The following is a 15,049-nucleotide window of genomic DNA, read 5'->3' as shown; positions in this document are numbered from 1 at the left end:
GTCATATGTCAAGTGGGCTTTCATTGTTTTCTGTCATTGGGGCTTGTTGAGCACTCTTTTCCCTGTGAGGTAAAGTATCCTCCTAGACTTGAGGCATTTTATTGGAATTAGTTGGAACCCTGATATGGAATTTGAAGCTCATTTTCACCATTCACGGCTGGCCACGGCTAGCGCAAGACTTTGATTTCTGTGTGCGGAGCACCGCAAGGAGCGTCTCCTTTCGACCGAGAGATGTTTTAAAAGTATCCCTGCTCGGGAGAGAGTGTTTTCACGAGATGGAGCGATAATCTCAGAGATACGAATCTGGCAACTGGCTCGTCCAGACAGTTTGCATCTGCCTGTCTCTCTCTCTCTCTCTCTCTCTCTCTCTCTCTCTCTCGCTCTATGTATTTTTTCACGTTTAATGGAAATATTTACATAATTCCGCAATGAAAGTGCTAACGTTTCCCTGCGGTTTGTGAGGTCAGATTTGCATCGGAGAGTCTTAGGTTCCTATTTCGCCGCACTGTTTTGGCTTCGCTTGCGCTATTTGGTCTTTGCCATTTTCATTGTCCTCGGCCCCCATATTCTGCACTGAAATATGAAGCACTGGTTCCCTCTGCGAGTATGAATTGCAGCCCCGGCCTGAGGATCTTCCAGAGCTCAGAAGTGCCTTTGCTTGGTGTTGGCTGCAGCCAAAGGTGTTGATTAATGCAGGGGCCACGTCTGTGAATGGGGACAAGTCCTGGGATGTGATTTGATAAATGAATGGAGATTCGCAGGCCATCTGGGGCTGTTTCATCTCTGGCAGCTCCTTGGGGTAATGGTTATGATGTTTGACAGTGGCTTTTATTTTGGGTTGTTTAGCTCCGACATTTTTTTTGCGGTGTCAGAACTTTGGCACCCTTCTGTGAAATGGAGGCTGCGGCTAATAGAAGAAGGCAGAGGTATTTGTCAGGGACATTGTCTTAGATTTGTGCCGGCCCACAATCCCCCTCTCTGCACCCCATGCCCCCACTCCCCCCCTTCCCCCCATACACACACACCTCATTCCTACAAGACAGCAACAAGGACGAACTAACCAAAGACTCTTCTTGGATGTTTCCTTTGAGGTCAGCCCAGTGTGCAACGAGGTGAAAAAACGTCAAGCAGTAAGCCATTGGAAGCGTGCTTTTAAATAAACACAGTGGGGGCATGTTTCGAGTTTAGGAGTCAGACCTCATCATTGCAGATATTGTGCCACTGATGTAATGTCAGTGTTTTCTTTTCCCCTTGAACTGGGCCATTTTCTGTAATTAGAAGCCATATGTGCTTTGTCAGCTTTTGGTTTGGAAGGTCAGACTACTCGACACGACATAAAGATACAGGGAGCGAAAACGGAGCAAGCTGCTTAGAGGGGGGAAAACTGGAGTACAACCGATAAAACGCTTCCATGGTTGAGCAAGGTGAGCTTGACCTTTGCGGAGGTAGCTAATATATCTCCGAACATTGCAGTGTGTGCTGTAACACTACCTTTATACCTGCGTAAAGCTGGTCCGGATGAAAACAGACTGTTGTTCTCTTTGATCACAGCCTCTGGCTCATTTCCATCTGATTAGAGGGAACGGGAAGTCCGATTGAAGTCGCTCGTACAGAGTAACAAATCTCCATTTGTGGTGTTGCTAAGCCCAAGTGAATAGGATCTTGTTACGCCCTGGTCTCGTTTTTTTTTCTTTTTTCTTTTTCACTGGGTTATGAGGAAAGTGGGTTAAGCCAGGCATGCAGTTGGGGTTGTAAAAAGTAAATCACATACATGGCAAAAAACAAACTTGGTGACCCTTTTGGCGTCCTTATGAATGCACCACAAAACACAGCCGCGAAAAAAAGAAAGATGAATGGCCGTGAGTCATCACGCTCAGGCTGCGTCCAGCGGAGAACAGTTAAATGGTTAAATGATTTGCCTCTCCCTCAGCTCTGTGACACACGCTCACCGCAAGATTTAAAACCAAACAGAGGGGAGTCTTGGGACTTGGAAAAGATACGAGTTTGCTTCTTTGAGTATTACGGTGTGGCACCATAAAAAGCCCAACTGATCACAGAGGCTCTCCTTTTCTCTCAAGATCACTCTCTCCCTTTCAGTTTCTCTCCCTCTAACTCACTCTCTGTTCCACCCGTTCTCTCTCTTTTCTTTCACTCTCTCTTTCTTTCTTTCTCTCTTTCTACACCATGCAGTTTTGTGATCCTTGTGGTTTTGTGACCTGGCATACTTCTCCAAAATGCCATGTGTTTTAGCAGGGCATTAAAGGCAAAATAAGGAATGCACTAGGGTGGGGGTGCTTTCAATTGACTTATTGCAATGTCTGGTTTAATGTCCTCTCTCTCTCTCTGGGCATGGGGCAATCCCTCGATGCCCACTGGTCTCTGGTACTAGCATTAGCCTTCTCCGGCGAACCCTGGAGTTTTTTGAGGTCTGGACTTTGAGAGTTTTTTTTTTTTTTTTTTTTTTTAGCTGAAATGTCTTACTTGGAAAATCTGGTCACGTATCTTTTTTGCTTTTTGAAAAAGAGAAAACAACTTGAACTGCAGCCTGTTTAAGAAAAAAAAAAAAAAGTTCCCTGTCTGAAGAACTCCCATGTTGGCGAGCAACATGTTAGATGTCTGGGCTCACATAGAGAAGGTTTTCTTTCATTTGCCAAAATAATTGTTCCTCAAATGTGGAGAACAGCCTCGGAGAGCAGAGTCTGAAGAGGGTGGACATGACCACTATATTTAAACACATGTCTCTGAATACGTAGGTCTGGGACCCAGATTAGTCAGGTTTCAGTAATTTACTGTCGACAAAGAAGAAACAGATTTCATTAGTCACTATTGCGTCATTAATTTGGAGCTCTGGGAGAGGATTGCTCAGTTTGACACTAAATTTCTGAGAGGACATGACAATGTCCTTTCTAAACTTGCCATTTTGCTCAAGTAGGGATTAGCATGTGCTGTTTGAATTTGTGAGAGGGGTGTCTATTAGGATTGTGTGCATGTGTGGTCTTGTGTATACTGTATGTTGTGTGTGCATATACAGTATATTTTGGAGCAGGGAGCATGTGCTATACGCGTGCAAGCCTGTATGAACAGTATATGTTAATGCAGAAGTGAACAGCTGCACATAAGTGTGTGTGTGTGTGTGTGTGTGTCTGTGTGTGTGTGTCTCTCTCTCTGTGTGTTTGTGTTTGTGTGTGTCTGTGTCTGTGTCTGTGTGTGTCTGTGTGTCTGTGTGTAAGAGAGAGCGTGCACAGGACCCTGAATTTGTGTGTGTGTGTGTGTGTAAAGTTGAAGGGTTTGCAACTCTGACAGACTGAACTGGGCTTTGGAATCCCATATGTATGAGGCAGGCCTCCAGTAGACCCCAATTACAATGCACCCGCGCCAGAGGAGCACAGGGCAGACTGCTTGGAGCCCTCCTGGTCTGGTGCGTTACTCAGACCAATACACACACACACACACACACACACACACACACACACACACACACACACACACACACACACACACACACACACACACACACACACACACACAATTCACCACAATTCGCCACAATGTTTCAAACAAATCAGCCAACTGATGAGTGAGTACTCAGACAGACGAACAGACAGACACACAGACATAGTCACTCGCACACCAGGAGCAACATGATCCAGACAGAACTGGAAGCTAATAAATGGTCAGACAGAAAGGCAGATGGACAGACTAATGCACACAATCAGTACCATGCATGGGTGAAGCTACAGTATCCACTAAACTGCAGAACAGTTAAAAAGACTCAGAGACACAGACACATAGATACATAGATACACACACTGACACGCAGACCTGCACACACACACACACACACACACACACACACACAAACCTCCACAGACATGCACACACACACACACACACACACTCACAGACACAGACATAGACACACGCACAGTTGCATACTTGCACTCACCAGAAGAATGTTGAGTAAGTGAAACTCTGGAGCCCTGATCAGAAAATGACGGTGCCGCTAGCATCAGCAGCATCGAGCAGCCATTTCTGCATGAATGAGGAAATGTGGAACAGAGCATGGAAAGCAGGAATCTCATGCCACGTTCCACAAACTCCAGCCATCCCTGTAAGACCCAGCAGAACCACTAGGGGGAGTCTTGTGGGTCTCCAGCAAAATATTGGAGGGAAATAGCAAACCTAAATATATACTGTTTGTTTGATGAAGATTAATTATATTATTGTTTGCTTTTAATTATCTTGAAGAAGACAAATGAAATTGCATGGATTTAGCTGTCAGAAGGTACAGCGAGAATCAACAGTGATCTGGAACAAGATTTTCTCCCTAAGGAAAAGGAGGGCATATAGTAATTCATCCCTGCCTGCAACACATTTTGTGGTTTGGTGTTGCGCTCGCAGATGGTGACAGACTAGTTTCGTGGAGCCCACATGTCTTCATTGTGTCCCACTCCCTGTTGAATCGCAGATCCTCGGCAGATTAGTGTGATAGTGTGCCAAAGCAATGCAGTTGTCTCGTTAAGTGGCTTCAGTTTCCCCCCCCCCTCATCTGCATTAGTTGCACAGAAGACTTGGCTTTTACTGACTGTGACATGCTATTAGTGTGTTGGAGGATGCATCCTGCTGAATCGTGGAAATTATTGATTTTTACAGAGTGTGACAGAAGAGCGTGTTACGAGGAGTGAAAAGATGTTGCTGTGCTCGTCACACGTATGTGTTTGGCACAGAAGTTTTGTATTTAGGTCAGTGATAGCTAGGGAATGAAAAAAAAAAAAGCTGTGTCCTGATATTGTTGTTCCTTTGATCGCCTGTGCTCTTTTAACGTCTCCTCATTTTAATATGGGTCTTTATGTTGGAAACAAGCTTGAAACTTTGCCTGGATGAACATTTTTCTTTCGAGTGATCACAAGCATACATTAATATTCTAGCTACTGTTTCATGCTCGCTGAATTCCGTTGACAATTTATTTAGTGGCACCATGGCACAAATCGTTAGTTATATAACGAGATTCTCATATTTTTTAAGACAGCCAAGCTGTTAAATGTTTATGCTCTATTAGCCTCATTTGGAAGAGAAAAAAAAGCTCTAATGCTCAATGACATAAGAGTTTACTGTAGTCAAGAGGACACAGAGGGTAGAGACACTGGTAAGTGATTTGTTCGAGGTGTAATTTACAGCGACTAGTCTGGCAGGCGTCTCGGCAGTTTCATGAGGCGTTTTAACGTGTAGCGTGAATATATCACATGGACAAAGCCCGCCTTTTACTCTCTTAAAAACACCCACCTGCTTCTGCCCTCACTTCCACTTTCCCTGAACAGGGCGAGAGTTTTACGCCTTTCAAAACAAGTGCCTGAAAAAGAGTTCCTCGGGAGCTACATCACATAGGTTTTCCTTTCTGTGTTTTTTTTTTCTTCTGTTACTTTTTCTCCCCTTCCTTTAGCCTGAGGTTTTTGCGCTCTGCACGTCTTTGCCAGGGAGAGGACATTCCTCAAGTTAACACCCCAAAAGAAATGTGTGCAGTGGGAGCACTCAATATTGTAAAGGGGGGGGGGGGGGGGGGGGGGCCTTTTCACATGAGGGCAGGCGGTCCATCACGACTTACCCCAACCCCCCCCCCCCCCCCCCCCCACACCCTTCCCCCATCTTCAAGCCTCAACATTTTGTCAAGTCCAGCAGTCTCCGTTTCACAGGCCCCATGTCCGTCCATGCAGGTACCGAAGGGTACCGTTACAGGCCAAGCACGGAATAGCAGAACGGGCTGCAGAGCAATGTGTCTCCCCCTTTAATTGAATTGGAATTGGAAGTAGAGCCAAAAGGGCCCCTCTGGTCAGTTGCTCACCCTGCTATGTTATTTTTTCCTCTCTTCTCTTTCGTTTTTGTTTCCTGGACAAATGCGGTAGGCTTGTGGTTTTGGATTTTTGGGCTTCCGAGGGAGGGATCGCCGCTATGGTGGAGGAACAAGGTGTTGACTTATTAGGTGAAAGTAATGGATGAAAATGATGTGTGTGTGACGGATCTATTGTACGGTGTTTGGCTGGGACCGCAGCCCATGGAGCATATGGAAAGCCTTTCATGCATTCCTTCTTTTATTTGACTAAAAGCTTACCTATGCAGTCGAGAAACTCAAGTCATGACTAGGGAGCCTTTGTTGATATGTGTGATCAATGCAAAATAAGCGAACCGCTGATCGTGGAAGATACCGTAATTTCCCGACTATTAGCCGCAGCTTATACATTGATTTTGCAAAATTTCTTCAGCTATGAGGTTAATACAGGGGGGCACTTAATATGGTGTTATTATGGTTTTGTTTCTTTTAACTGGCATAAAACACTGTCTTGCAGCTTATACACAATGCGGCCTATATGCGGGAAATTACTGTATGCATCCCTGACCTGACTGCTGAATTCAGATCAGAAACATGTCTGAGCAAGTGCCACACGTCACTAATAAAAGTTGCTATTGCTGTCTGTTATTGTCTGCCTTGTTGTAAGCACTCTAAATGTGTCTCTGTTTCCACAGGTTTAGGACGAAGCAGCCAGAATGAAGACAGCACGTAAGGGTTCGGAGACGTCAAGAATGGACATTCTACATCGAGAATCCTCGTGGAGCCGGAGGACTCTGCTGCTGCTCTACGTGGCTCTGGAGCTTATCACCGTCCACTGCTCCGCCGCGGCGGGCGCGCTGGAGCTACAGCTGGACGAAGAGCAGCCGGCGGGCACCATCGTTGGCGACATCAGCGCTGGGCTGCCCCCTGGCACCACGGCGTACCTCTACTTCATCTCCGACCACGAGGGCACCGGGGTGGGCAGCGATCTGGACATAGATGAGAACACGGGCATCATTAAGACGGCGAAAGTGTTGGATCGCGAGGTCAGGGACCGGTATAACTTCATCGCCGTCACAATGACAGGAATTACAGTGGAGGTCTCGATTATGGTTAACGATATCAACGATCATGCACCGACATTCCCCAGGAAAAGGGCCACATTCAAAATTCCTGAGCAAACAGCAATAGGCACTAGATTTCCATTGGAGCCTGCTGTTGATGCTGATAAGGACCAGTTGACCACACAGGGATACCTGATAAAGGATGGTAACGATGGACAAGCTTTCCTCCTGGAGACCAAAAGAGGGTCCAACCACGTGCTTTACTTGGACCTGGTAGTCAACACCATCTTAGACAGGGAAAAGCGGTCTACGTACACTCTCCTGCTGGAGGCTTTCGATAGTGGATCTCCAAAGAAGACTGGACAGATGATCTTAGACGTGACTGTGCAGGATATCAACGACAACGCCCCTGTATTTAACCAGAGCCGGTACCATGCCACCATCTCTGAGAATCTTCAGCCTGGGAACAACATTGTACAGGTGTTTGCTTCTGATGCTGATGAAGGAGATAATGGGCTCGTTCTGTATGAGATCAACCGGAGGCAGAGTGATCCAGACCGATACTTTGTCATTGATCCTCGCTCGGGAATCATCACTCTGAACAAAGCCTTGGACTATGAGATGAGAAAGGTCCATGAACTCGTGGTGCAGGCACGAGACAACGCCACCCAGCCGGAGATTACCAATGCCTTTGTCACCATCAATGTCCGAGACTACAATGACAACCAGCCCACCATGACCATCATCTTCCTCAGTGAAGATGGATCCCCACGGATTTCTGAGGGTGCCCAGCCCGGCCAGTATGTAGCCCGGATCTCCGTGACCGACCCAGACTACGGGGAGTATGCCAACGTCAACGTCTCCCTCGAGGGGGGCGAAGGGAAATTCGGTCTGACCACTAAAGACAGCATCATCTACCTCATGTGCGTGGACCAGATCCTGGACCGCGAGGAGAGGGACTCGTACCAGCTTCGCGTCATGGCGACCGACTCTGGAACACCGCCCTTGCGAGCTGAGTCCTCCTTCACCATCGAGGTCACCGACGTCAACGACAACCCGCCTTTCTTCGACCAGCAGGTATACACGCAGGTCATTCCAGAGGTGGTGTTTCCAGGGAGCTTCGTCGTACAGGTCACGGCCAGAGACAAAGACCAAGGGCCCAATGGGGACGTCCACTACAGTATACTTCAGGACCATGGAACTCACGAGGAGTGGTTTGGCATAGATGCCGTTACCGGTATAGTCACAACTCTGGCCCAACTGGATTACGAGGTGGACCCCAAGCCCACGGTGACTGTGGTGGCCACTGACGGTGGCAAGCCCCCCTTATCCTCCACAGCGGTGCTCAACATTGTGTTGCAGGATATAAATGACAACGAGCCTGTCTTCGAGAAAAATTTCTACAATGTGTCCATTAAGGAAAACACTTCGGCTGGGACCTGCTTCCTAGAGGTAAGAACATGTTATTATATGCTATATTTACAACTGGCTAACCCACCTTAAATATGTAGAATGTATTGAGTAAGTTAGAGCACGCCATTTGTATTTGTGTGAAAATTCATAAATTTGAATGGAAAATTCTGCTGCAGGCTCAGGTCCGTGACACATAATAGATCTGACATTATTTAGCAACTTAAAAAGAGCAAGAACCTGACAAGTCAATTCATTTGAATGCAAATACATACAGTTTGAGTGCGCACAGGCAGACTTGACGTGTAGCCTGCTTATGTTGGAACGAGCGAGTCGGGAGTTACCTGCTGTCCTGCCGCTAAGGAGATTTGCTCCGTATTGGCTGTCCTCGCCTTCACCTCTCCGAGGTTTCCAAGGTAACTAAGACAGCGCAGAGGAGTGAACACAGAAGATCAAACCCCAGGCCTCTTGTTAGATTTTGTTGAATGGGGATTTTGCACACAAGGCGCACAATAGGACTAAATTTGAAGGGCATTTTCAGTGAGAACCAAAGACCTCTTCACCTAACAAAAGGTGCCTAAATTAGTTTCCTACAGTCAGAGAAGTGCCAGGTGGAGGAAATCTGTTTTGAAGAGGGTTTTTTTTTCTCTCTCATAACCCTGATGATGCACAGACTCCCAGTCATGTCGGGTCTGACCACAATTATGTCTCATTACAGTGTATTGTTTTCTCAGGTTGTTGTTCATGTCTTTGCTTCCAGAAAAGAGGGAGAAAGGGACTTGTTTTGTTTCACTGTTTTTTATCCGTTTCTGTTTTAAGACATCAAAGTGCTTTGTGTAATCAGCTGCTCCTGGAGGAGTTGTGGAGGGAGTTTGTGAAAGAAGCCGAGTAATTAGGCAGTGCACATGGTTACAGGTTACAGTCATAGTATTGGTGGAAGACTTTCCCTTTCCCACTCTTTCTCTTTCTCATTCTCTTTCTCTCTCTTTCTCTCTCTCATTTTCTCTCTCTCTCTTTCTCTCTCTCTATCTTTCTCTCTCTCTCAATTCAAATTCAAAAAAGCTTTATTGGCATGACTGAAAATACAATATTGCCAAAGCATTAATATTAGTAACAACAGAAGTAGTCAGTCTCTCTCTCTCTCTCTGTCTCTCTCTCACACACACACACACACACACAGACACACATGAACACGCGCACAAATATGCATAGTACACCCACAAGCTTTTGCCCTTTCCTTTCTTTTACGTCTGTGTCTATGTATCGCAGTCGACCGCACGCAAGCACGCACGCCCGCACGCACGCACGCACGCACTCACGTAAACACGCACGCGCACACGCACACACACACACACACACACACACACACACACACACACACGGAGCCTATCACACAGCAGACTTGACAGAGGGTTTGGCAGATGGGAGTTTGGCTGCTTCGCTTCCCTGGAGAGAGGGAGGAGTTTGGAGGAAAGAAAGAGAGAGAGAGAGAGCGACAGAGAGAGAGAGAGAGAGAGAGAGGAGGATGAAGGCTGTCTGACTGCTCTTGGCCTGGATCAAGAAATAGAAGCTCTTTGCAGTCACCTGGGAGGTCCTCTTCTCCACCACAATATGGCTCCAGGGATCGCCGAAAACAATTACAACATTTGTCCATATCAGCATAAGGCAATGCACGTATTGCAGTGAGATGTTTATGGGTGGAGGTTAGAAAATGTTGTTTTTGTGTAAGAATGATTATTTTAGTATATTTATCACATTGTAATAGATTTAGATGAGGTTAGGTGGAATGGCGTATATTTTAATTCTGGAAGACATTTGTCAGGGATACCATAACCAAGAGTGCACTGCCTGGGTCCAAGGTTCTTTACCAAACCAAAGCAAATCTGTCTCTTTTCTGGCAAGCCAAGTGACTGCTGGAATCACGATTTGGTGTGTTAGGGCCCAGCAGTTGTTTGCTAGATACGCTGCAGACGGGAGCGGTTATGCCAGCTCTGCATCCAAGCATCTCAGCAAGACATTTTGAAGGCCCTTTTCTTTCTTCACTTTCCCCAAACCTTTGCACACACAAAATTCCCACCGTTTTTCTTTCTTTTTTTTCTGTTCCTTTTCCAGACACGGAATGGTCCAGAAGCAATTACAATAGCAGTATTGTGATCATCAACCCAAACTTTTGATGTGGGTTGGACTGTTTTTTTTCTCCCCCAGGTCTCTCGCACAGCAGTTCATGATTATCATAATGCGGTCTGGCTCCACACGTTCACTATGTGTGACGCTTTGTCATTTAAAGCAGTACAGCAGTTGCACTACCAATGGAAAAGGGGGGGGGGGGGGGGGGGGGTGAGGAAAGGGTGTTTCAGAAGTGGCCCTGAATGACATGAGTTTTCCAACCGTCTTCGCAGTCAGAGCTTTGACCTTATGGCAGCGAAATTAAAATGGGATTAGCGTTTATCGAAGACAACTGTTACTCCTTGGAGTGACTTGGAGAGCCCAAAGGCACAGACGGACTATGCCATCGTGTGAAGGCTAATCCCCTTTTGCACAGTCTTTATGTATGTATAGTCTCATCCCGCCACTGGGTATCCCTTATTCCATCATGTCACCATTGAAAAGCCATTCGGCGTGGAGAAACACCCATTGTGAATAGTGCCCCCCCAAAAAGCTTAAGAGTATCGTCAGCATGTGTGTGAGTCAGGGGAAAGGAGGGGGGTGGGGGTGGCGAGCTTTTCACGAGCTTATTTCTCTTCTTTAGCCCCCGGGATGGTCACACCCACCCTGAGCCCAGCTTGGCCTTGTTGGGAGGTGCCAGGCAAGCTCAAGACATGAGGGGTTTTGAGAGAGAGAGAGAGAGAGAGAGAGAGAGAGAGAGAGAGCGAGAGAGAGGGAGGGGGGATTCCCATCTCCAAAGGTGAGCTCTTGTGGAAGTGACGGGATGAAAGGACATGGGAAAGGTGAAGGCCGGAGAAAGGGCTCAGGGGGCCCGATGCCTTTTTTTTCACGAGCGGAGGGGGACACTTCATGCTGTGACCAACGGACCATTCACCCCCCGCCTGCCCCCCACCCCCCACCCGCCCTCAACTCCATCCTGGTCTCTCTTTAAAGTGCCGTGCTGGCTGTTCAGTGCCAATGCCGAGCGAGCTGGAGAGAGTGAATGGAGTTTTTCACTTCTGTCAGAGAGGCCTGCAGCTGCGTAATTGCTACGTTTAGTTAAGGCTCCCCATTCTCTGGTGCGCTGAATGGAAGGGGAGAGTTCCATGAGTTAGATGAAGTGCGATGGCTCGGTGGGTCCTCAAGTGGTCAGCGCAGGAGGGAGGGCGCTTTTGTCCGGCCCCCGGTTCATTGAGAGCCTCGGAACAATCCGGTGTTGGAAAGAGCTTGTTAGCGCCGCGCACCACTTTATGCTCGTTTTTTTTTGTGTGTCCCGGCTGATACAGACGCGGCCTTGTGTCTGGGCGGCTGGTTTTCGCTGACTTTGTCCCGTGTCCACTGTACGAAGATAAGAAGCGCTTCGCTTTGCGGCCACACACACAGACACACACTGTGTGCACTTCTGTCGGGGTTAGGGTGGTGGGGTGAGGAAGGGGGCGTAGGGGTTGGGGTGTGTGGGGGGTGGGGGTGGGGGGGGGTGAGTCAGGAGAAAGCCAACAACTGCGAGAGTAAGAATCCCTCCTCTGTGTTTAGTTTGGGTGCTGGGGTGTCTGGGACTGGCTCCAGTGGAAAGGCGAGAGGGGGTCTCTTAGCAGCTTGGGGAGGCGGAGGACATGGGTCGGGGGGTGGAGAGGGGGGGCATAGGAGGTGGGAGAACCCCAGTTTTGTGGAGGCCTGAGATGGAGACGGCATTGCTGAAGGCTCAGAAGGGTGGAGTGGGGGGACTTCCTTCAGTGTCTGTGGGGGTGCCCCCCCCCCCTCTTCGGCTCACAGCACCCCTTATCTGATCTTGCTTCAGAGCTCGTTAGCGGGGTGTGAGGATCGACCCCGAGCCCTTGGTTGACGCCACTCGGCCGCCTCTGCCCCCTCGGACAAGCCCAGGACGCCTGTCATCACCACGGGCCTTCTTGGCAACGTGAGAAGCACCCAGACGTTTGCACGCCAAAAAGAAAACATTTTGGCATGTGTCTTGCCGACTCGATACTCCGCTGTAGATTTATCTTTGTTACCCCACCTCCCCGCCCGTCTTCAATAACGTTTCCTGCCTTAGCCGTGCCTTGGCAACACAGGCAAACCCCCAAGCACCCCTCCACCCCACACTTCCTCCTCCTCCTCCTCCTCCTCCTCCTCCTCCTCCGTGTCCTTGAAAAGACATCACCTAAGTGCGCCGGCCGCACATACCATTATTTTTTTTCGCGCACAGCATTTTGATTGGGCCCGGGCACTGGACAAAAAGCCCTCTCAGAGAGCTTTTTGCGGTCGGAGGAAACGCGATACACCTCCGTGCACGGGGTTGCCGATATTTCCAGCGCGTGCTCTTGTTTCTGGATGATTTGGAACACATTGCTCATTTTGCGGGAGCCGTCGCCGTGTTGTCACGTGGGGCTGCTGCGGGCTGTGGGAGGAGGTGAGCTCGAGTGCCCCCCCCTCGACACACACACACACACACACACACACACACACGCATCCCCCCTCTCGCTCCGTCTGACAAACATGAAAGCAGGCAAAACTGTGGGAAACCTAGCAAGGAGGGAATCTCTCCAATGCCCTTGAGAGCGGAGCGTGTGAGTGAGTGAGGGAGTGAAGGAGAAAGTAGAAAGCCTGGGAAGTGTCCTCAGGAGAAGAAAGGGAAAATGGAAGAATTTTCCTTCCCCGTCTTCCACAGATTGATGGTGTTGCCACAGATCATTTGAATTTCATCATGCAAACGGACCAAGTCGCAAGAGGCTGAAATGGCCTCGTCCGCCTTGGCAAGAACAGGTGCTGTTTCTGGGCACCTCCCCGTTCTTACGGGCCACCAAAGGTAACTGTGCCGCCGAGAAAGAAAGAAAGAAAGAAAGAAAGAAAAAAAAAAACAGTTGGAAAAACTTGACCCGATTTGGAGTGAGGTAATGATGTTCTCCCCCGTAATCCGTGGCTAAAAGGACTAATCGGTGTCCAGTGTAATTCGGTCTTGGACGAACATCTGGCGGCGCGTTGGGGTGCCATGCGGAGAGAGGAAGCTTCCTGGGGCCACCTTCCTGAAACACAAGCGTGGCCCTCTCATAGCTCTGCCAACCCACACTCCCCCCTTTTTCCCTCCCCCTCCATCCTTTCCTCACCCCCCCCCCACACACACACACATAGCCCCCTGTGCAACCCCCCTCCCCTCTTTTTTTAAGCAGAGCCCCTCCAAAACAGCCCAGACCCCTGCCACTCTCGGCCCAGCCGAGGGACACCCGCCGGTGGCAGAGACACAGAGAGCCCCTTATTTGTGTGCTTGGAGACGGAAGACAAAGAGTCAATATTGGCTCCAGTTTCGAGCTCACACGCACGCAGGCACACACACACACACACACAAACTTGCACACATACATACACTCACAGACACACACAGACACACACACACACACACACACACACACACACACACACACACAGACAAGGAGAGCTGTGCAGTACAGACTTGATCTTGATGTTTAGTCCTATGTGTGTTTTTTTGTTCTTTCTTGTTTTTGATCTTGAATACATTCAACATCTCTTCTTTAGATGAAGTTGATTCATTCACACACACACACACACACACACACACACACACACACACACACACACACACACAGACAAGGAGAGCTGTGCAGTACAGACTTGATCTTGATGTTTAGTCCTATGTGTGTTTTTTTGTTTTTTCTTGTTTTTGATCTTGAATATATTCAGCATCTCTTCTTTAGATAAAGTCAATTCATTCACACACACACACACACACACACACACACACACACACACACACACACACACACACACACACATGCACGCACACACACACGCAAGCTCTGAAATGTAGTTCTTTGTCTGTGTCCCACATTTTTGGAAGTTGCTGAAGGACGTGACTGAACAGCCTGTGCATGTTGTGCTTTGTAAGGCAGTTTGCTATCTTTGTTGTGACTGTCATCCTGGAGCGGTAATATCACTAGCGCCGTTAAGCTCAAATCATGAACAGATGAGTGCTCAGCGCTCGCGCGTTTTTAAGCCACGGTATGCCTCGCCGTTCCAAAGCCACGAAAGCTCGCCTTCTCAGCAGGCCTCCCCTCGCGCGAGCGCCGAAAGCCGGTGCCCAGATTCGTGGGGAAAGTGGAAGGCAACATGGCTCATTAGGTAGTTTGCCCAGCGCCATATGGCCGATTTTTTAATCAGATGTCCGTTTTCTTTTGTGTCGGGGCCCTGGCCGCGTCCAACTCCTGCCTGCCTTTTCTCAGTCCTCCTCCTCCTCCTCCTCCTCTGCCGCCGCTAAAAAGCCGTGCGCTCTGTTTCCAATGACTCGGTCACACTGCCTTAGCACGGACAAAAGGCAACCGCTTCCCAGCTGGGCCTTGCTCAAGCCAACATCGCTTGCGTAGTGGCAGGCATGTAGATTTCCACTCATTCGGCCCGGCTCCACAAGCATCCAGAAGTGGGAGACGCACAAAACAAGCGCGGGTCAATGCTTTGAATGCTTTGCGGGAACGGGGAGTGAAAAGTATGCTTGACCGCACCAATCTGCTCTCAGCCCTTTTAAAAAAAACGACCAGACTTTCACAATGTCGAAATGTAAAACGATACTGGGAAAGGAACTCGTTATGCATCAGGGCTT

The 15,049-nt window shown here is 48.5% G+C and overlaps 1 protein-coding gene across 1 annotated transcript in view; it reads left to right on the top strand.

Moving 5' to 3' along the window:
* Positions 1-15,049, top strand: part of LOC134099152 (protocadherin-16-like) — a 127,046-nt gene that overhangs the window by 18,895 nt on the left and 93,102 nt on the right. The window contains exon 2 of the mRNA XM_062551943.1: positions 6,526-8,340. Within this exon, the coding sequence (XP_062407927.1) occupies positions 6,526-8,340 (1,815 nt within the window). The remainder of the gene's footprint in view (positions 1-6,525; positions 8,341-15,049) is intronic.

This window comes from Sardina pilchardus, chromosome 13, assembly GCF_963854185.1.
Source record: "Sardina pilchardus chromosome 13, fSarPil1.1, whole genome shotgun sequence".
In the NCBI taxonomy this organism is placed as follows: Eukaryota; Metazoa; Chordata; class Actinopteri; order Clupeiformes; family Clupeidae; genus Sardina; species Sardina pilchardus.
Note: the sequence above shows the minus strand (reverse complement) of the source record. Positions and strands in the feature narration are given on the sequence as shown.